General features: G+C 38.3%; 1 protein-coding gene across 4 annotated transcripts in view; it reads right to left on the reverse strand.

Moving 5' to 3' along the window:
• The window catches only part of sm (heterogeneous nuclear ribonucleoprotein L), a 99,585-nt gene that overhangs the window by 17,407 nt on the left and 57,950 nt on the right, over positions 1–24,228 (reverse strand). The window contains exons 4-7 of one of the 4 annotated variants that reach the window (XM_028311024.1): positions 20,223–20,309; positions 11,134–11,166; positions 2,007–2,099; positions 113–192 (exon numbers count right to left, since the gene is read on the reverse strand). In XM_028311024.1, coding sequence (XP_028166825.1) covers positions 113–192; positions 2,007–2,099; positions 11,134–11,166; positions 20,223–20,309 — 293 coding nt within the window. The remainder of the gene's footprint in view (positions 1–112; positions 193–2,006; positions 2,100–11,133; positions 11,167–20,222; positions 20,310–24,228) is intronic. The other 3 variants (XM_028311025.1, XM_028311026.1, XM_028311027.1) reach the window with 3 other exon arrangements.

A 24,228-nucleotide genomic window follows, 5' to 3' on the forward strand; every position in this document is an offset into this window, starting at 1 on the left:
GTGTTTTAAAGATGTTTTTGGGGTTGAGATGTGTTCAACACATGGTTTTACTTTTGGATTGTTTGTAACGTCATTTATTCAGATTACAAGATAGAAGAACATCTATACTTACAGGGTGATGTGGGGGCGGCGGACCGTGTCTCTCTTTCATCATGCCCGGCGGTGGGGGTCCACCGCTACCGTAGTCCATGTCTGAAAGAACGAGAAAGACATCTATTATTACCTTTTTAATAACGTTTAAAAAAATTAAATAAACACTTTAAGGACCAGAACACAAATGGTGAAACGCAACTGCAACTTCTAGTTACTTTTGAATTGCATCTAAGTTCCTGCCATAGCGTCCGTTGAGAGACCACACATGACGCGACCAGTTTGAAACCGATTTGAACTGGTCAAACTGGTCGCGTCATGTGTGGCCTCTCAAGGGAATCTATGACAGAAACATAGATACAACTCAAAAGTAACTAGAAATTGCAGTTTCGTTGCAGTTGCGTTTCACCGTGTGTTCTGGGCCTAAGAGGCAATTGGCATAAACTTGATTAGACAGATTAATGTCCCGAAATATTTGAACATCTATTATCCAGGAAATTAAGGTAGAGACTTATTTTTTACCACTTCCATGTTTATCATTTATATTCCCTTCATCTTTAAAATACTACAGTGCTTTATTTAAATTAGTTTTTTATAGTTTATCACAAAAAAGCGTGTATTACGAGATAAGGCGAACGACAGAAATAAAAATAAAACAATGTACAATATTCACGAATTTTCCGAAAATATTTACAAGCTGGTTATAAATAAAAAACAAGTCGTAATTTATGCCAATTCGTCCCTTCTGCATAATTAAAATGGCAATAGCACTCTCAATGAAATTACAGAGACCATGACACGGAATCGAAATGCAATTTGCAGTATTAACCTAGTTTTTAATAGAAAATACGTTCCACGTTTCATTTGAGTTTTATTGATCTGCATTAGCATGTAACTTTGTAAATGTTTCTTGCTAAATATTTATTTCTTATTTTATGCACATTAAAGACAATAATTAGTTCTTTACAATTATTGAAAGTGAACGAAGTGCAGTCATTAGGAGCTGAGTGCTAAAAATAAATGTTACAAAATATTTGTATAAGAAAAAAAAACACACGTCACATAAATATGTAGGTATGCATAATTAATACTTATTGTTTATTCTAATCATAAGTTATACGTCTATGATATAATTATTCAAATACATACACTCATGTGCTAATTTTTAATGATAGTTGAAAATAAAATTGTACATGCAGGAAGTTTTTTAGTGGGTAGAAATGAAAGTCTTTGTTGTAATAAATTGTTTATTGTATAATGTATGTTCGTGATACATAGTGTATAGACAGGAATATATTTATGTAATAATCTTAAAAATAGTAATTAGTATGTAGTTTGTTAGATACTATTAGATTTAATTATTGAAGATAAAATATGTTTAGTAAAACGACTTAGGTAAAAAGTGATTCTTAAATGTTATTAAAATTATTAAGTATACTTAAGAATGGGTACAATTTAAATGAAATGTGAGTATTATAATCGTAAATGTAACATTGTCGTATAATGTGAGTACTAAGGCGCTAGTAACGAGGATCCCAGGTGTATGTAACATTGTAGGGGTTTATTCAACACTATGTAAGTAAGTACATATTTAAACACGGTAAGATAGCAAACATTTTAAGTGTAACGACAACATCGGACGTAGCTAGAGTTTAATTAAAACAAAATTGAAAGGGTATCCTTTCAACAACATGCTTTCTAGATACGTCCGTTAAGTAGACAATACACACTAGGTTAGTACTAACACAAAACACATTAGTTGCTTGCTAGCATTCTTACAAATACACGACATTAAACCATGCTATCATCTAGGTAAACAAATTACTTCTATAGCCAATATTACTAGGGCACATTCATAAGGGATTACTTTTTTATTGAGTGGCACACTTTATATTCCATTTGGAGTTAATACACACCGTTCTGCGATTGGTCACATGAATGCTGACTGTGTTGGCTGCAAGAGTCTTCGCTGCACGACCTGGTAGTAGTCACCGGTTGGCTTGTCGGATCTGCCGATCAGTCGACGGATCAATCCAGAAACTTTAGACAAACGAAAATCGTTGATTCCCCAAATCTATCTCGTTTGATGTCGTGTTGGCAGCATTCTGTGTTTATGTATGTCTTCAATATTAAATGCCTTCAGGAAATTCCGGTGTGCTCTTTTACGTCTTCTGTTATTGTGTGTTTGTGTTCGTGTATTTGTTTCTATTTCGTCATGAATCTTGAACAATATACATTGAATATTTTAAGGGTAAAATCCAGATTGAAAAACAAGTGGTTCTCTTACAAAAATTGTCAGAAATTCACATGTAATATTAGTATTGATGTTGGTGTTCATTTTATGTTCTCTCAAAATGGACTAACCGCTGTATTTACGGTTGCCTGTTTGGATTTCCAGCTTAAAAGCTATTATGTGGTGGTCAAACGCTCTTTCACGTCAGACGCCAATGTTATTTACTAAAAGCCTCAATTTTCATGCTGGTAATGCATTTTAACCGTTACATTTTAAAACGTAGCGCGGTGGAAGAGTTTTAGTCATACTGGATAATATTTAGTGCAGAATTCCCATTTTTTGTTCAGCATTTGATGATGAGTTGATATGATAAGGAAATGAAATAAAAAATGTATTGCTTTCTAGCCATCAGTAAAATAACACGAAAGAAACTTAACTAGGTAGATACAAGTATGAGGTATCTAATAAGCAAGTAATTACTTATCCCTACGTATTATGCTTTTTATACCTTACTTAAAAAGAAATTATCGCTGAAATTTAAGCAATGTATTCTTTTGGTTTCTAGTGAATAGAAGAAAAAGTATCACTTTGAAATGATTTTTTTATTCAATAATGACAAGTAGCGGCCCTGCTACTCCAATCTATGGTAGTTGCTCCTGTAATTGTTTGAAAGCATGAGTATGCTTTTAAACAATTTGCCCCTGTATAGTGTAGAGTCATAAACTGTATCCCTTTCAACCAATTAATTGGATCATGTACTCTTTAGAGTCTAGTTTTTATTGTAAATTAATAAAATCCTTTATTTATATTAAGTGCCCTTAATGTATGGGCAATGTAATATTTTCAAACTAGATGACGGTTCTCTTGAAGACAAGGTACCAATTACTGCGTGTTGAAGTAGATATAAAACTGAAGCAACTTCAAAGGAATATAAAGCTATGACTTTTTGAATTATTAACAAAATTACCTTAATGAACAGAGAAACTTAGTTTAACTCTTGAGACAGTGAAACAGAATCTAGAGCATAATATACTATTAAAGAGCTAATTTTTAATTGCACCTTGAAAGCTTCACAAAACAATTAACATTCAAAGTTAATGCATAAACGAGTTAGGACAAGTTTGGAAGGCAGCCAGCTACGTTGTCTCTTCGTACCGTTTTTAGATTTCATTTAGGCACTTATCAGTACAGTCTAAATTATTTAGACTAAAGCCCGGTCCGTGAGCACGTAGAATTTTGTCCAATGACCCCTAGCTACCCATCCTTATCACTCGCGCGTAATTATGTTGCTGTCGCGCTCGCACACTCACTGCGGCCGCCTATCCCACAGTCGCGACAGCAATATAATTACGCGCGAGCGATAAGGATGGGTAGCTTGGGGTCATTGGACAAAATTCTACGTGCTCCCGGACCAGACTATAGATATTTTTTTACACAATAGCATCTTTTTATGCATAACAAGGCAGGTATTTCGCAATCGCACCTGGTGTTAAGTGAGATGCAGTCTAGGATGGTACATATTTGCCATGTAAGTAAGTGCCTATTCACTCTCGCTTATTTGTACTATACAAGATCTTACAGTGTTTTTTATGTCAAATGTGTGGTCTTAAACGTCATTTGCTGTCTGCAAATAGGCTTTTTAAAAGCTCTTTTACATTCTAGTATTACTTTAACCCTACCACTGCTTCGGGAGTAGGGCTGGTAGGGCCCAAAAGAGAAGGAGACATGTAAAGTGCCCCATAAGGGCTACCTTTTCTTTTTTATTATTTACTATATTTTGACGTTCATAAGTGCCACTTGTGGTCTAAATTGAATAAATATTTTTGATTTTGATTTTTTGATTTTGGGACAATAAAGGGCCAGTACTGAGAAGAAGCAGTACATGGAACTTATGCCCGTTTTCACCATTAATCCCTAATTTTTAAGTGACCTTTATGGTAACACTTAACAGGAATTTTGTTTTCAAAGGGGCACTTAAAAATTAGGGATTGATTGTCAAAGTTAGTCACCTTTGACAGCCTCTTTTTCAAGGGCTTACAATAAATAGTATCTTACTAATTACTTTTTTAACATAGAAGTTTTTGTTCATTATTCAAAGTGTATTTAGCGGTGTCTAAAGATTTCCTTTTCCAGAAATACTAACGGTTTCTTTGAAAGCCTGATGGCACTCGAAATTAAAAAGTAAAACAATGAATATATAAAATCTTCCGAGGGATTTCGCTCACAATCAAACTTTTATTTTACTATTTGAATAACGTCGGGCTATGTCCATATTTGCGTGTACCGTCAGCAAAAAAATATTCATATAATGTTGTATGTAATTAATTTCAGTTGAAAATTGGAGTTGTAACTTTCGTACGCTATCATCCCTTTTTCAACTCAATAAAGTGGATGGAATATACCACCTTATTTTTTACCTTATTCTCTTGTCTTATGGTTCAAAAACAATGAATTTTTTTAACTTGCTATAACGGTTTAAGGGTAGAACAACTAGTATTGATGAAAGTCCGCAATGTTATGTAATTTAAAACGAAGAATTAAACATATTTTCTTTAATTTTGTGCGAGTCTCCAACCTCAAAAAGGTTTTTTTTGGAACACTTTCCTTTAAAAAAGAATTCTTTTGTGACCATTTCTTTTCAATTTCTTCGCAATGTGTCTCTGCTAACCGTACCTCGCCGTGAGGTATACACCTCAATTATTCAGTTCTAAAATCCGTTGTTTACCGTACTCGAGCTGGGAAGAGCGGTTTTTATAAAAATTTCAACGTAAAGCCCGCTATACACGGACAGTTAGCTAGTGGTCAACATATACGGACTAAGAACGGCCCTAATCAGTCATAGTTAACAGCTTGAAGCTGCTATGGACTGCTGAAGCAGTTGGTATTAACTGCTCAACAAGTCAAGCATGGAATGATGAACGCGGGCTGAGGTAACTGGGCGAGAGGAGTCGACAACTCGAGCAGTCAGTGTATGCCTGGCGAATGCTCGGCCGCACAACGAGCGGTTACTACTGCTCTGCAACGAGCGGTTTTAGCCAAATGACGTCCACTGCTGAACAAAGGCCTCCCCCCAGGTTTTCCACAATGTACGGTCCTGCGCTGCCCGCATCCAGGCTCTTCCCGCGACCTTTACAAGATCGTCAGTCCACCTAGAAGAAGGCCTGCCCATGCTACGTCTTCCAGCCCGTGGTCGCCACTCGAGAACTTTTCTGCCCCAACGGCCATCGTCTCTACGAGCTATGTGCCCCGTCCACTGCCACTTGATTTTAGTAATTCTGCGAGCTATGTCAGTCACTTTGGTGCTCCTGCGGATCTCCTAATTTCTGATTCGACAATAGCCGTGCCGACAATTCGAGCAGTTATGTGTGTACATAAATACTGTAGTTTGCTATGCAGTCGCAGCTTCAAGCTGTCCGTGTGTGGCTAGCCTTACAGACCAGGTGTGGCTGCGTTGAAAAACTGCTTTTATTATTTCCCATTTTGGGCCGACGCTTCGAGCGGCACGTACGAGTGTTGCCATTTTGATTACAGAAAAAAACGCAACGCCCCAAAGGATGTGATGATGTGGATGTGATATACGTATAACAATGTCATAGAAGAAACGAACAAAAATGCATTTGTTGATGGGGAGCCTGGATTTTGCTCCAGTTCGGGCACTTATATTAAATATTATTTCAATCAACCAAATGACTTCCTTTTATGGAAAACCGTCACATTCATTCAGTCACCGAAATTTATTTGAAATGCGACTCTTAACGCTAGAAAATTTAAAAAACCCATAACAAAGTAAACAAAATGCTTTTGTGAAAGCAAACATATTTTTTAATACGTCCAGCATGGAATACACTGCAGGTGCAATAGAAATGCATTGAAATAAAAAGCAATCCAGTTTTATTATTTTCTATTCGGACACGGGTGTGTGAAACTGTGAACTATAAAAGTAACAAAGTTTTGTGACGGTGAAAAATTCTACTGATATTATAAATAAATGTAAAAGTTTGTGAGGAAGACTGGATGTTTCTTACTCTTTCACGTAAAACAGCTTTGACGGATTTACCCTATGTCTAAGGATGAGTTGCACCATCTTACTTTAACTTTGACATACGTAAAAATCTGTCAAACTCCATATAAAAGCACGGGTTATTGACATTGTTACGATTAAAATAAGGTGGTGTAACTCAGCCTAAGTAGGTAACTCAGAAATCAAAGCAGACGCTCGACAAGCAAAAGGTTGTGGGTTCGATTCCCAACCTTAGGCAATTCAATTAAAAAATTTGATGAAACTTTATAGCATGTGGTATTATTGTTGTATTGCTGATGTATGCATCAGACAAAATAACACACAGGCTATAATTTTATAATGATATTTCTGTGACAAATCGAATTTCACGCGAGGAAAGCCACGGGCAAAAGCTAGTTTACTAAAATAATATTTCTAAAATTCATGAACGATTAAACTGTTTCATACGAACTTTAAAAGAGCAAAGTTTTAAGTACCGTTAGGGTAATTAACACGGCACAATTAACCATTCATTAAACGGCTTTGAATAATGAAAACCATTCATTCAATTTTATAGAATAAAGTCTTATTTAGTAGAGTTTTATTATGGTTCTAAGAATGAATAAAATATGAAAATTCAGATTTATTTAAAATTGCAATTTAAAAGAGATAATTATAATGGAAACCATTATGTTAATTTTAATAATAGCTCTTTAGAGTGCATTTATTAATTGGTGAGCTTTTAAACATTTCTTTGAGCTATTTTTAGCTCGCTTTGTTACTTTTGTTAGGCAACATTAATTAATTTGTCTTACCTTTTACCTGCAGAACGTATTTTTTGTAAACATTAAAATAATGAATACTTATTTGCTCTTTTATTTAGGGTATTTATAAGATGTCTATGTCCTTCTAGGTTTAATCAAACAAATAGATTCAGTTATGCACATAAATAAGCACTTAGCTAAAGGAAAAGGAGTCAGATTTTGACCATCATTTTTTAGAAAAAATATATACAAATAGCGTTGAATAGAACTCTGTCACCCGTATTCATAAACGATGCTTGCTTAATAGAAGCAGCAAATCGAACGCACAGCGTTGAATACAGCTCTGTGATTGGTTAGTGTGTCACTCTGTGCGTCCACGCGCACTGTGAGACCTCATAGTAATGTTTGTGTATACGGGCGTTTATGTGGTTGTTAATATAAAATGAGACGTCCGAATAACCGCCTCTGTGGTCTCGTGGTAAGACCACCTGCTTCAGACGCAGAGGTCCCGGGTTCGATTCCCAGTGAGGGCAGATTTTTCTGTTCGGTTTGGTTGGTGGTAAGGCTTGATTTAAGTACGCCTGGCTAGCTACCACCATCTTACGTAAGTCTGTCGCCATAACAACAATGTTAACAGCATTATTGTGTTCCGACAGTTAGAGGTAAGATAGCCACTTCCTCCGTGGTTGAGGATTCAGGGTGAAGCTCGCTTCCACCTTCGGCCTGATCATCACATACCATCAGGTGAGATGCAGGCCAAGAGCTTCCTCATAGTGAATAAAAAAAAGTTAAAATTACGCAACAAAGGCATAATAAAAATACCAACTAACCCCGTAAAACTGAAATCTACTTTTTAAGTCTATATTTCCGAGAGGACCTACAAAAACTGTGCGTTTAAAAATTCTAAATCGTGGCCGCAGCTCTGAATTATTTAGCGTTGGCAACACCGAGGTGACACCCGGTGACGTCACCCGCGGCCATTTGCCAGGTGTTGCCGCTTTATACGTTTTCACGTGCGCGTCATTTAACTGTGTGAATTTAAATTTATATGCTGTGAAAATATAACGTGAGTTTCAAATAAAAGTGATTAATTGTCAGTTATTTTTATGCGATAAAAAAAGGCTAAAAATGATTTTATGAAATTGAGTCAAGTTTTTATGCAACACATTACAGTAGATATACATTATTTGATAGATGATGGCCGTTGGGGCAGAAAATTTCTCGAGTAGCGACCACGAGCCGGAATATGTAGCGTGGGCCCTCACTAGGTGGACCGACGATTTGGTGAATGTCGCGGGAAGAGCCTGGATGCGGGCAGCGCAGGACAGAATCCTTGGGGGAGGCCTTTGTCCAGCAGTGGACGTCATTTGGCTGAAACGATACATTTTGCAAGACTGTCGTCAGTTTCTATTAATGCGAATACGTTATGGAACCAACTTGCAGAAATGCTGTTTGCTTTCAACTAAAAATCTACACATACACATTACCATATTAGTGGAATACTTAAACCGACTCGTAAGCAGTACGCGAGCGCTGTATGAATTATTTACTTGGCTTGGCAACATTGCTGTACGAATTTATTTAGGATGGCAACATTGGCAGTACGAGTGAGTGTAGTTGTAGAAAATCAATTACTTTAAGGGATCCTTAGATAAAAGCAAAGGAAAAAAGGTGAAGGAGCCTGTCTTTGCACGTCTGTATGGCTTGAAAAAATCGGATATCATTATTATCATCAGATCATTTAGAATGATCCTCTCGAATTTACCATAAAAGGAGGAGGTGTGGGACGTCCAACCACAAGGTGGACCGACGACATCATAAAAGTAGCAGAAAGGCGCTGAACGCAGGCTTCTACCAATCGATTAACATGGAAATCATTGGGGGAGGCCTCTGTTCAGAAGTGGACGTCCTATGGCTGAAATGATGATGATGATGATGAAAAGGAGGATTTGGAATACACTCCCCACGCTGACCAGACGGGAACGGGATGTGTTGGCAATTCTGGTGTAACTGATACTTCTATTAGATGCGGGCGGCGCAAGATCGGTCGTTGTGGAAATCCTTGGGGAAGGCCTTTGTCCAGCAGTGGACGTCATTTGGCTGAAACGAATTGATACTTCGGCAGGAGCAGATCGCACTTTTGTGGCCATCTACGAAGTTTTATTTATGTAACAACATAAATATTGCTGGATAAATAAACACCAACCCAATGCAAGTGACCTTGTCTTAAAAAAGCCTCAGAAACCGTAATGGATGCCACTCAAAAGACATCGCAACTGGGTCGCGGCCCACAAACGGCGCCTTCAAAACGCGCTGTGAATAAGCCATCCGCTGTGATGAGCTCGCACCCAGCGGTGCGGCTGCTGTGAGGGTAGAAACGCGATTTACAAACCCTTGTAGGATGGCGAGTAATAAGATAAAGACCTAGATGACAATAATACCACTATTTGAAGCTACGATAGCCGAACGGTGAAGAGGTCGGACTCGTTATTCGAAGAACGCGGGTACGACGCGCTGCTCGACTATTGTGGTGAGCCCACTCGTGACACAAGCATATTTAGCTTACTACGAGGGGCTAACGGGGCTATTAGTATTTTTTGCAATGCTTACTAATAATTATATTAAAAAACTAGAGACAGTTTCTGGACTCTGAAATAGGTACTTGATGCCCGCTAAGGTAGCATCCATGATTGTAGCTGTTGTGAAGGTAGAAACGCGATTTAAGAGGAGCATTACTTAAGTTCAGATAGACTATCGTTCAAGAAAGTGACTCGAGAAAGAGACTCGAGAAAAGGAATCGAGAAAGAGATACGGTTGTGAATAAACTATCCGCTGTGATGAGCTCGCATCCAACGGTGCGGCTGCTGTGAGGGTAGAAACGCTATTTTTGAGATCACTTCTTCCCAGCACTAGCCGATATTGGTACATAAGTGCCCTAAAAATGGCCTAAGTACTAATTAAAAAAAGATTTTTAAAAAGACTACAGTTGCTGGACAAAGGGATAGGTATAATTTATTTATTTATTTATATTAGGAAGACCAGGGTTTACATAATTGATTATTTTACAATTAATAACACTTGATAACCACATAATGCCCCATATGGTCGAATCCAGGACCGTAATTACTGTGAGGGTAGAAAAGCTATTTATAAGGCATTGCAGGATCATGATACAACCCTATAGGGTTTAAGGACTCGCTAGGGAAGCCTCTAGCCTGAACAGACAAGGCTAGACAAGTGGACTTGGATAGGCTAGACAGGCTACTTCTTCCAAGATCATATTCTCATTTCACCCGAGGATTGCAGGCAGTTAGCAGTTCTGCACCCATTGTCATCCCATACTATCCATAAAAAAGGTTTCTATAGAATCCTATTAAATTCTAAAATCGCTTCGTCTTCCCCTATGCTCCACCTCCAGCCTGCGGGTACCGCAAACCGTTTACGAGGGCCCTACGAATGAAAGGAGCAAGTTTTGTTGCTCTTGGCTCAACTATTGAAACGACAGATTAGAAACTACGCCCTTAAGGTACCACTGATAACGATATGTAGTCCCCAGACACTAAAGCGACCTCATTTTGAAGACGATGAAATGTGAACATTTAAAACATTTTCTTAAGATGTCTCCAAAATAACTAACAAAAACCTTCGTAACATTTTGTGAGATTTCTTAGTTACTGTGCTCTACCAAATAAACAAGGCTTTTAACATATCATATGATCTTCTTCTTGTCATGTCGACAACAAACCTACACAGTGTCAGCCCAAAACTCCGCTACAAGAGTGGCGTTGTCAGTAGCGCATTCATTAAATCTTCCTGCGTGCAGTTGTTTGGGCACGCAGCGCACCACGAACCTAAAGTTATTTCCTTCCAATATGTTCGCAATCATCTGTGTATTTAGAATAAAAACGACTGAACCGATCTTGATGAAATTTGCTGGGTAAATACTTAGTTCAAGGCCCAGGGAAAAACTGTTAAAAAGGATAAGATCGTTTTATCCCGGTTTTATAAACGGGACACGCCCGTGATAAAGTATTTCTGTGACATACCAAAATTCTCACAATCGAAGACTCGAACTAAATCTGCAATAAATAAAGTGTTATTCATTAAAACAAGTTTCGTTTTAAGACCTTTTTATGGTCCGGAGGGGTGTAATGTGTAATGTAAGATTACGTGTAATGTAACACAAATCCTACGTGTGGACGGCACTACGAGCATTACATGTAAAGCGCTGCCCATACTATTTTCGTTACATTAAACGACACATTCCACTACGCGTTACACCCGTCAGGATCCGGCTCAATATAAAGAGGTAATATGTAATGAATAGAGCAATCTGTGGGTTCCACGGATTGTTCTGCATATTTCCATAGATCACTAGTTAGTAATTAGTACAAAGAGGCAAAACTTTTTTTTTAAGATAGGGATAATGGTACTAGTAAGATAGGGTTAAGTAATACCAATGTCAAACATCTAATCCGAGTGTAATGTGTAATGTAAGATTACGTGTAATGTAATAAGAATTCTACGTGTGGACGGCTCTACGAGCAATACATGTAAAGTGCTGCCCATACTATTTCCATTACATTACACTGTGGATTACATTACACTGTGGATTACATTACACATTACATCCGCCTGGACCCGGCTTTATTCATATAGAATTGTAGAAAGGAGAAGCTTCTAAATTTTTCATATTTAATCCCATTTAGTGAAACACCAAAAATAAAATAAAAAGATAAATAAATATCCTTGGACATTTTACACTACGCTTCTAGTCCCAAACTAAGCAAAGTTTGTACTATGGGCACTAGACAACGGATATAAACATAATTAATGTTTTCAATACCACGATACTTCTCCATTGTTTATTATCATGAATAAAATAATAAAATAAAGCTAAAATACAGCATGCTTGCTTAGTAAATACCTATTTACTTCAATCTTAAAGCTTAGGAGAACAGGAGGAAAGCTATGGGAGGGACTCCCATCCCCTCGCGTTTAATGGTTTAATTTCGAGACTCCCAAAATGTGAGAAATAGTCCAACTATCCACATAAGACGGAACCCATAACTTTTCCAGCTAAGCGAAGATTGCATGCACAAAAGATGCCCTCCATACGATCGGCCTGTCACAAATGAAGTACGTTCAGTTGGTTTGGAGATAGTAGTACTTTCATAGTACTTAAAAGAGATCAAAATTACTTCAATTCTTACCAATAGCATTAGAAAGAAAGAAAGAAAGTATTTATTTGATGCGAGTATTAAAAGCGTTACAAATAAATAACAACTTAAACACTAAAAACAGAGTACACGCACCAAAATGGCATCTGCTCAGTATAAGCCGTGACGACAGAGAGCACGTCACGACCACTGGTATTCTGCGGATGCCAGTTCAGCAGAAGGGCGCAGCCCGCCCAGAAACATCAATCAACATTATTTACCTACGTGAAACTTGAACATATTTTTATACAGTTCATAAACTCTATATCTAAGCTCTATAAAATAGAAGACAGATGACAACCAAGAACAAGCAACTCATGCACGGGTGAAATAAGTTTATACTATATTATGACATGGAGGGATAGGTGGTGTCTATTATCATTTAAGACTGATAGGCAAGTACTACTATTGTTAATTATGTATGTTTTTGCAAGTTTAAAAGATACTTTTTATAATTTAATTTAAAAGAATTAAATGAATGACAACTTTTAAAAGGTGGTGGTATGTTATTCCAGCATTTCTTGGCAGAATAACGGAAACTACCACGAAATGCATTAACAACCTTGAAAGAAAATAAACATTGGATACAATTATCTGTAGGCCAAATAAAATGAAAACTTAGTGTGCACTAACTAACATTACTTAAGAGCGTTTACGTCTAGCGTGGCATGTCAAGTTTAGGTAATTTCGATGCTAGTTTTATTCACACTAAAATAATTATGACTGTGTGCGTGTTCTCACGCTCTATAGTCAAACCAAAATACTTTGATCCACCATCGTAAAAGTATGCCAGGCTGTCAAGTGACAGCTCAAGGAAACTATAAAATCTTCAAATTTTTATTTTATTTATTTTTATTTATTTATTTGGTTTACCAATAATTGAAAAAATCTTCCAACACCGACTCCATAATTATAAATAATGGTATACATTAGTCCTAATCAATAATAAATACGTAAATTCTTTATCAAATAGTAAATTATCAAAGGTTTTTTACTATTTTGAGAATATTTTATACAGCCTATGTTCAGCAGAANGAAATTTTGGATTTAAAGTATGTGATTATAGCTTACTAGATGACGAAAATTTCTGCGTTCTGGTCTTATCCAGAGGTTCTCAAATAGGGGCCTGAAAATGCGGCGAAATGGTTCCAGTAAAGGATGGTACGGCAGTGTTTGCTTCGCGCTCGACTTGGCGGGGGCACTGCCGTGCCCCCAGATCTGCCTCCCTAACCCGTCTGGCCAGCGTGGGGAGTGTATGCCAAATCCTCCATTTGCCTCAAGTAAAGTTAAAGAGAGTCGTGCTCCTGCAATGGAGACTAAATGACCTGATGATATAACTATATTTCATGTATAATTTAACTTTTAAAATGTAGATAAGATTTGCTCTTTAAAAAGCTGCAGCGGGCTAAAATAATGATATTTTAGCGACAATATGCTTTGTCTTTCTTCTATATCTAATCTATCTCTATCATCATCATCATCATCATCATTTCAGCCATAGGACGTCCACTGCTGAACATAGGCCTCCCCCAATGCTTTCCATGTTGATCGATTGGTAGCGGCCTGCGTCCAGCGCTTCCCTGCTACCTTTACATACCACAATCGGTTTATATTGGTTCAACAGTTCGGACATAAAACCGAATCATACAGACACAGAAACTCGCGCATTTATAATATTAGTGTAGATGTTACAGGAAATGTATGAATTCTAGGAATTGTATACTATTCCTAGGAAATGTATACAATTCCGAAGCTATTTAGGAAATGTATAAAATATTGCTTCAGAGATTTTTTAATACGCACATATCCTAGGAAATTTATACTTTTCCTAGGAATTTTATAGAATTCCAATATTGTATTAGGAAATGTATAAAACTAAGCGGCACAAGCGCGGTCGCGTGATCGGGTGTCCCTCGGTACGCCTAAATTTTCATTTAGCCAAACCACATTGGCCGATAGGTACTTAACTCACAATTATTATTGTTTAACCTGACAGTTGTTTTCGCACTATTATACTTTGGTCGAAAAAAATGTTTGCCTTAAATTTATTGGCATACCTTTCTTTCGGCATCACGCATATTACGCTGAAGTATTGGAAAGCCGTAATTTTAACATCTCTTTTATTAAACTATTATTGACATGAAGGTTTTAGTACTCCTGTAGCTGGATAACAAAGTCTGGGTTAGGTTAGGTTAGACTTGCGACCTTACACATACACAGCTGCCGCGGCGCGGTAGCGCCATTTAAGTTTCGGAGAACAAAAAGTGGCGTAATAAAAATAATTTTGTGTAAAAAAAAAATCTTAATTACATTTCCGATTGCTGTTTAGGAAATGTGTAATTTTCCTAGGAATGTGTCTCATATAATTTACATCACACATTTCCGGGTGATTTTAGGACTTATACACAATTCCTAGGAATTGTATACAATGACGGATTTCATACATTTCCTGTAACATAGATATAAGAGATGCTACGTAATCTATTTCAGTTGTAAGACGACTACAAATGAGCAGTGGCACAACGATTTAAATAAAATTGAGCACATTTAAATCAAATTGCGGATTTAAAACGTTATAGAGTGAGGTAATGCGCTGTACGTATTCCAAATGGACTGAGAATATCGGAAAATGCTACCTTGAATGTGGTAAAAAAGTAAGGTTTTTACTTCCACTACTACTTATCAAGTAGTGAGTATTGCAAAAAAGAACTTAAGTCCGAGTCGGAATAACAAAGATTCTGTTTTATAGAGCAAGATTGAAGATTATATAATTATTTACCTAAATGTGATCAAAAATTTCTGTAGCGCGTTATTTCCTTGTTATTGTTTTATGCAGTACGGAAAATACATTAAAGAAATGATGATGATGATGATGATGATCCATCCGACCGATTTCGGCCATCGCGAGCACTCCGACTCCTAGCTGTCTTGGCGGCGCTGGTGTGCGCGAAGATGGTACGTCTAGGGTTGCCAGGTCCAAAATTAGAAAAGCCGGACTCCGTGCTTCATTTGGCCGGACATTTTACCCTAAAAGCCGGATATGTGACTGTGGCTCGACTTTCGCCTGGCGCGGCAGCCCAATAAAAAGCCTAACAAAAGCCGGACAGGCCGGACAACACAATATTTGGCCGGACAAGACCGTAAAAAGCCGGACGCCTGGCAACCCTACTTATTACGTAGCCTATTTTCGCGGAAATTAAACTAAACAATTAAAGAAATACGCAAAGACACTAAGGGAATATTTGAATTCGAAAAAAATATTATAGAATGTTATCAAAATACGAGACTATAATTTCCAGCCAAATTAGGACTCTGATTTTAGTGAGGAAAGGAGAAAGTAGGTGCGTTTATTAATTTTGGACACAATTTTACACATTGTCGAACTTATTTTATTGACAACATTGCTAAACACAAGGCTGGGTTGCACCATCTTACTTTAACTTTGACAAACGTCAAAAATCTGTCAAACTCCATACAAAAAAACAGCGGTTATCGTTATAGTTACGGTCAAAGTTTGGTGGTGCAACTCAGCATAATATTTAAGACCGTTTAGATGAGAGATAGTTTTACATGTCACATACTTTTATTTCCATGACCGATTTAAAATGCTTTTTAACCGACAAATCCGCGAATTTCCCATTCAAATCTACGCTTGTTAACCCAGCCGAGAGCAGCAGGGCGTTTCGCGAAACGTCCGCGTCACGGTGAAAGTTCAGCGGGCAAAGTTCAGAGGACGTTAGTTCGCTGCCAGTTTGAAATGAATTAGATTCGTTTGACTGAAATCTGTGTATTTGAGTTGCAGTTTATAGTAAAAAACAAAAAGTGGCAGTTACGAGACTATTACCATTTTATATTTTTTCCATACAACCAGTGAATAATTCAGACCAAGAAACTCTATAATGTTTACCTACATAGAATTAATTGGCTCTTGTAGGCACTGAATATCACGATGATGATGATTATGACGTTGATGTTGAAAATAAAAGCTTGAAATTAAAGCAAGTCAAACTAATAGTCCAGTGAGTTCATACAATAATGTTTCGTACATTCATTTTTGTTGCAAAATTGCCTCTATGTGACTTTATTACAATTACAGACGTTGTAACTTGATGTTCCATAGTTCGTACAATAGTTATGCAACTGTAAGTCAGATAAATGCTCCAACTGTGAAGTCCCCACTCGTCCTAAATCTAAGGCATCTGCATACAAACAAAGTATCAACTTTGCACTCGAGAATCGACGGCCGAAACACCGGACGCGGTAAAAGTTGGCTATGACCAGAGACGGGGACAGTTCGGCATCGATTGTCGGACTTAGATAGGGTTGTCGAAAAAAGTACGAAAACTATTTTTTATAATGCAAGATAACGCAGATATCAGATAAGACCGCAATCGCAGCTGGTGTTAAGTGAGATGCAGTCTAGGATGGTACATATCTATCTGCCCAGTAAGTGCCTATTCACTCTCGCCTTCAAAAAGGTCCATCAGAATCAAAGATATTAGCAAGCTGAAGTGGCAATGAGCAGGGCACAAAATACGCAGAACTGACGGCCGACGGGGCAGCAAAGTTCTGGAGTGGAGGCTATCTACTGAAATAAGTAGCGTGGGACGTCCACCCACAAGGTTGACCAACGACCTTATAAAGGTTGCAGGAAAGCACTGGATGCAGGCAAATTGAATGAAAGATATCACACTTTTTTGCAGAATACGATGGGTTAGGATATTTTAACCAGCTACCGTGGGCCGGGGGTCTGTTGTACCAGGGCCACGAGCAGAAAACCAGTATAAAAAACAACTGGAGGAAGGGATTGGGGGTTCTCTCGCTATAGCCTAGAGCGGAGCTGCGGACGAATGTCCGAGCTAGAGCAATAACTCGCGGCTGCGTGTCATTGGGCACAGGTGGACACCGTCGGGTATTAGTGGGTAGGCCCCATCTTTGGTGAGCAGCCCCGTCTTTAGTCCCACATAACCCACTCGCTGTGCTCATCGACCAGTGGATATGCCCAAAGCATTTCCCGATGTTAGGCCGTATACAGAAAGAAAGCTGGAAACTTATAAGCGCTTACCGGCGCTTGACAGCGCTGGTAACCCGCGCAGGAAAATATATGAACGCGCGCCGATAAGCACTGAACGGTGCCGACAAGTTTCAACACGCGCTGGTCAGCGCTGGACGCTGCCATTTAAAATGCCATTCAACTTGCTTCCTTTGTGTAGAACGGACCAGCGCTGACAAGCGCTTATAAGTATACTTATAAGTTTACTTATAAGTTTCCAGCTTTCTTTCCGTATACGGCTTTAAAAAGAAAATGATATTTTGAACTAGCCACTTTGCCAGCCCTGGCGGTGCAACTAAACCCCTTGATCCCGGTCCGGGATACGGGATTTCCGCGTCGGACTGCATCCCTTCTAAGGGGCGACCTGAACAGCTCTCCGACTCGCTTGTTCCTAGATATTTCACGGTTGGCGCACTTTAATTGTTTCTAGTTTAGACGTAGTTTAGAGCTTTTGAGAGCTTTCGATTGTATAAGGTATTTAGCATTTAAATAGTACCGATAATTTATTGTTTAAAGATTTGCAGTGAAGGATATCATATTTGTTGTCATTTAGTTAAGTAATATTAATCTCTAAATCTCAGAAACTACAAGTGCTAGAAATCTCAAATTTTGCATGGGAGTTCCTTTTAGAACGCAGGGACTAAGACGGGATTTTGCAAAATTCAACCCCTAAGGGGATAAAACGGGATCCACGCGTACGAAGTCATAGGCGGCTGCTAGTCTACTACTATAAGAGATTGTACTATGTTACAAGCACTTTGTACGTTTCAGCTAAAAGATTGCCACTGTTGGACAAAGGCCTCCTCCAAGGATTTCCACCATGACCAGTCCTGCGCTACCCGCATCCAGGGGCTTCCCGCGTTCTTCTCCAGATCGTCGGTCCACTGAGTGGGGGGCCTGCTCATACTACGTCTTCCGACCAGTGATCGCCACTCGAGAACTTTTCTGCCCCAACGCCCATCAGCTCTACGAGCTATGTGCCCCATCCACTGCCTACTTCAGTTTGGAACCTTAACATCTTCGTAGAGGAGCTACTGTTCTTCTGATAAATTTCGTTGCGGGTCCAATGACAGTTTAACTTTCCCCCGGGACAAACTTGACCTTCACTGGTTGGGTTATTGGCGGTCAAGCTGTAGATCCTGGCTACACAGGAGTTCTAGCGGTGGGAACGAGAGGTGGGAATAATCCCGTTGATAGTTAAGAAATTTTTTGGGCTATATGGTTACTTTGGTTCTAATTTGCTATTAAACACTTAAGTACAAGTATCTACAAGTTCCATAATAATGTCGGAAGTCAGTTCTATTAATAGCGCAATCCGTAGGCAGAACTCATACCACGCATGTTCTAAACCTAGTACGAAACTAGACTAGTGTTGCCAGTTCCAGATAAATATCGGGACGGAAGGTAGAAACTGGGACATTTTCAAAATGGGACAATATGTTTTTTGAACCGTTCTATGATCACTTTATCAAAATTGATTCCTAAATGTCGTTGTATTTGCACTTTTGCTATTTTTCTTGCTTTTCAACGAGTGCAGAAATATTTTATTTATTTATCAGTTTGAACATTATGTATGTACTATCGGCAACAGCGTTAACTGCCCATTGCCGGTCATGTCATCTCGTTCTATCGCAAAGAATCACCATTTAATGAGAGTGAGAGCAAAAACGGAAATGGATAGTTAACACTGTGGCCGTGTGTACATAGATTTTTACACAGAGGTTAGCGAAAAACCTGGAAATAAGATATACTATACTATGCAAATGAAGGGTAAATCGGGTCATGTCACTAGAGACTCGAAAATCGGGACGTCCCACATAAATGGGACACCAGACAACGCTAAACTTGTCTGAACAGGCTAGATTAGAGAAGTTTGAACACGACGTAGACACATGTCTGCAAGTCTGCAACACGTTATCCAATTAACTATAGCAAGTAATTTCATATGGATCATAGTATGTCGATATGTCACAGAATAAGGTATGTGTAAAATCTATTTAAATGAAAAATTTGCATATATTTGTGTAGAATTAACCTTCAGTGTTTGGAACGTAGAAAAATGTGATGAATTGAGTTTATGGTAAACTAGCTGTCCGCCCGCGGCTTCGCCCGCGTAGAATTTTGTCTGTCACAGAAAAAGACAGAGTTATTTATTATTATTGGTTTTTGGGCCTTTACTTGCGCCAACTCGACCAGGTTTGATCTATTGTGGCAGCCCTTGTCTTTAGAGTTCACTGCTTAGTCCCGTTGAGTCTATAAATTTCCAGATTCTTTGGAGCGTGATATCTGCTATCTCATCAGGGTGCATGATGTGTCGCCCGAGATGGATACTTCTTTTGCTCATAAGCGGGAAGCATGAGCAAAGAACATGCATGGCCGTTTCTTCTTCTGTATGGCAGAATCTGCACAGAGTTTCCTCGGTCATGTTCATGTTCGATTTATGTTTGTTTAGTTTGCAGTGGCCGGTCAGTATTCTAGTCACTGCACAGGCTTTGTATCTTTTGAACTTTAGCAGTTCCTTAGTTACTTTCGCATTTATAATATTATCTCTACTTTCTTTACTGTATCTTTCCAGGGGTGATATATTTTACATCCTGTGAGCTTAGGATGTGTTTGTCCACATCATAGGTAGGCAATCTGTGTGGATGTGTAGTGGTGTTCCATGCGTCTCATGGCACATCCACAGTTGGTTAGGGTAACAGTTCTTCTTTGATTTAGTAAATAAATGAATAAGGTTTTTTTTTGTAAAAAAAATACTTTAGCTTGAATTTGTTGAATGTATCCCTGCGTTACTTATGTTTATACATACACTACGTCTGTATAATGTATTTAATATCAAAGTTATGTAAATGCATGTACTCACTGTAAGGCTGGGGCCTGCCGCCGGTGTACTGTGGCGACTGCAGCAGAGGAGCTGACCTCTGCACTGGCTGCTGCACGTCGTCTGGCACTGTGGACAATGGACACGGTGTTTAGAAAGAAAGAAATACCATAATTTATTTATTCGTAACATTATTATGCTCACTAACAGAATAAATTGTCCATCAGCTTTGCAATAGAGGGAAGTCGAACCTTAATTTCGAAGTCCTCCTATGTTCTTCTGATTAATTTCGTTGCTGGTCCAATGACAGTTTAACTTTCCCCCGGGACAAACTTGACCTTCATTGGTTGGGTTTTTATGGCGGTCCAGCTGTAGATCCTGGCTACACAGGAGTTGCAGTGGTGGAAATGAGAGGTGGGAATAGTTCCGTTGTTTAACAGAATAAATTATTGACGGGAATGTTACTCCATGATCATGGCGCTTGCAACAGCGCCGAAATATCGGAGGCTCGTAAATGAGGTACATGGTAGCGATCCCGTCAATAATAATTATTCTATTATATGCTCAACCCCTCACGCCTGGTGTAGGCCAAATCCTCCATTTGCCTCTGGTAAATTAGAGGGTCATACTTCTGCAGTGGAGACTGAATGACCTGACGATGAACATTATTATAAAACCATTACCCCCACTCTTCCCGTGGAAGTCGTAAAAGGTGACTAGGCGGGTTAAGATGCACGTCGTGATAAAATCTTATCGACGATTTTAGACAACAAATTAATGTACGGATTGTGCAAAATCGATAAAAGTTTATCAAAGCACGCATCGAGCATATGAAGGCCATTTTTTTTATGTGACAGGAGGCAAACGAGCAGACGGTTCACCTGATTGTAAGTGATTACCGTCGCCCATAGACACCCGCAGACCCAGGGGCGTTACAAGTGCTTTGCCGGCCTTTAAGGTGAAGATACGCTCTCTTCTTGAAAGCTTGCAGGTCGTATCCATCATGGGACGATATGCGAACATCAGGACTTCCTAACCCGTCTGGCCATTGTGGGTAGGGTAGAACAAATCTTCCATTTGCCTCTGGTAAATAAAAAACGTACCAGAAAACGCAGAGTGGGACATCCACCCACAAGGTGGACCGACGACATCGTAAAGGTAGCAGGAAGTCGCTAGACTCAGGCCGCTACCAACCGGGCAGTACATCCTATGGCTGAGATGATGATGAATTAAAAATCAGAGAGCTTCATACATTGGAGATTCAAGAGAATCAAGTTGTGTTGTGATATTCTACTTGCAATAATATTCAACTGATTAATACTGACATGTAATTACGGTCATAGAAGACGTGACTAATGGAATGTAATCAAGTATATCCGATGTGCATTAGGGAGGCAATTAGATCGCTTATTGTTCTGTTTAACGCGTTTCAAGTGCTTATTGTAGACAAGCGAGGGTTGAGATATTTTGATAGTATACAGGGTGGAAACGATAAGTGATCTCACTCCATTATTTATAAACTATCGAAAAACTGGTTACTGAACCTGAAATTGCTTTACGGGCTCTTTTAAACGGTACCAATAATAGGTAACAGAATAAACTGGATCTATCCGAAAATTCAATGTTTCCAGCTTTTGATAGAGAGAGGTAATAGTGATTTGGGTCTTCTTTTATTTAAAGCGAAGAACTAATGTTTTTCGATACGTTTGAATAAAGAAGGGTTGAATGGTTTAGTCTCAAAATGTCCAAGTATCAAAATGTCCTAGTGGCAAAATGTCCAATTTGCAAAATGTCCAATTTGCAAAATGTCCAAGTCGCAAAATGTCCAATTTGCAAAATGTCCAATTTGCAAAATGTCCAATTTGCAAAATGTCCAATTTGCAAAATGTCCAAGTCGCAAAATGTCCAATTTGCAAAATGTCCAATTTGCAAAATGTCCAATTTGCAAAATGTCCAAGTCGCAAAATGTCCAATATGCAAAATGTCCAATTTGCAAAATGTCCAATTTTTGAAAATGTCCAATTTGCAAAATGTCCAATTTGCAAAATGTCCAAGTCGCAAAATGTCCAATTTGCAAAATGTCCAATTTGCAAAATGTCCAAGTCGCAAAATGAAAGCTCCACTACAGGAGCACTGCCCTCTAAATTACCAGAGGCAAATGGAGGATTTGGCCTTCACTCCCCACGCTGGCCAGACGGGTTGGGGGTATGACGTCACAGTGTTTATCCAGCTGTACCGGGTTACGTAATTGGTCATAAGTGCTGTAATAATTATTGAATGAGCATCTCAGCTAGATGGCGCTGTCCGTCACGTTCATATCGAGCTCCGTAAATATTATTGTAAAAATGAAACAATTACGCTATATTATGAATATAAACAGTGAATCGTGTATATAAAATGACAATAATCGCGTTGAAAGTGTAAACAAAACAAGACAATAGTAACTTTGAACGATTGTGAACAATATAAGATAAATATTTCAAACATAGTGTGAATAAAATGAAATATTTAACAAAAAGACAAACATAAACAAAAACGGACGGTTGTTTATTTCAAACTTCAAAAATAGTGCGACACGATAATGACTTTTATGTGCCTACAAATAAGACATTTAATTTGCGACAACCGAACCACGCCATCTATTGACGAGTAGAAAAGACACTTTGTGACAGAATCCTATCTCAAACAAGAACTTATACAACGCCATCTGTTGTTGAGTGGCAGAATTTTTATGGTACAATCTTACAATATTACTAAGATCCACAATCGATCAACATGGCATCTGAACCACAACAAAAAGCTTCTGTAAACGCCCACAAGATGTCGACACTTGTATCTTGTTACAAATGCAAATCCAAGACTGATATAAAAGACACCATAAAATGCACACAATGTATGAAACATTTTGAGTTTGGATGTGTAGGTGTTTCAGAAAAATTATATCGTATTATGGATAAAACCAAGAAACAGAATTGGGCCTGCCCATCTTGTATGAAATCAAAGGCTAAAAATAGCAAATGTGATAATAATGTCACAACTAGGAGGAAAAATATTGCAAAAAGCAATAATAAAATAAAAAATACTTTACCTGAAAATACAGAACCTTCACCAACTCCAAATGATTCTCCGATTTACACAAATTCCACAACTGAAACCGGACTTTGTCAAGAGGAATCACATAGTCTCTTGAATAATACAGACATGTCGGAGGACTCATACATATCAAGTAAAAGGCTGTCAAAGAGTGCAGAACATACACTACTAAATGATTCAGCAACAGAACATGAGTACCGAGAAGAAATAAACCAGCTAAAAACGACTTTAATTTCAACAGAGACAGAATTAGAGACTACTATTTTAGAAAATAAAGATTTAAAAAAATGTATAGACAAATTAAACAAAGAAATACAACTTCTGAAAAACATCTGTACATCTCCACAGAAAAAATCTTCCTGTTCTGAAAAAAAAAGATATTCGAAGCAATTTTCCCATAACATTACACCACCTAGAAGCATTTCAACTGATAACACTACAAAAACAGCTGAATTATTGAGCCTACAAAAACTGATATCAGACCTTAACCAGTCACTTATGAACGCTCATCAGGAAATAGATAAATTGGAGAAACAGATACTTGAGCTCAGGGGAAAATTATTGAACTCTACTTGTAGAGAGGAGGNAAGCGCACTTTGAGCTTGAATATTTCAGTCATTTTTAAAGATATCAAAAAAGTAAAAATACAGTATTCATTCTAATTTTTTGTAGTTTTTTTTGGCATCTTCAACAAAAATTGTGCGCCATGTCCATTGACGAATTAATATTGTCAAGCTGTAGATCCTGGCTACACAGGAGTTGCAGCGGTGGGAACGAGAGGTGGGAATAGTCCCGTATAGAAAAGTATTAACTTGTCATGAAAATTAGAAAGTGTGAAACATAAACACGTTTTAGCGAAAAATAATAGACTAGCTTTCCGCTCGCAGCTTCGCCCGCGTGGATTTTTTTCTGTCACAGAAAAACTTAATTGCGCGCGTCCCTGTTTCAAAAACCG

This window comes from Ostrinia furnacalis, unplaced genomic scaffold (genome assembly GCF_004193835.3).
Source record: "Ostrinia furnacalis isolate ACB-3 unplaced genomic scaffold, ASM419383v2 OfSCF3149, whole genome shotgun sequence".
Taxonomy (NCBI): Eukaryota; Metazoa; Arthropoda; class Insecta; order Lepidoptera; family Crambidae; genus Ostrinia; species Ostrinia furnacalis.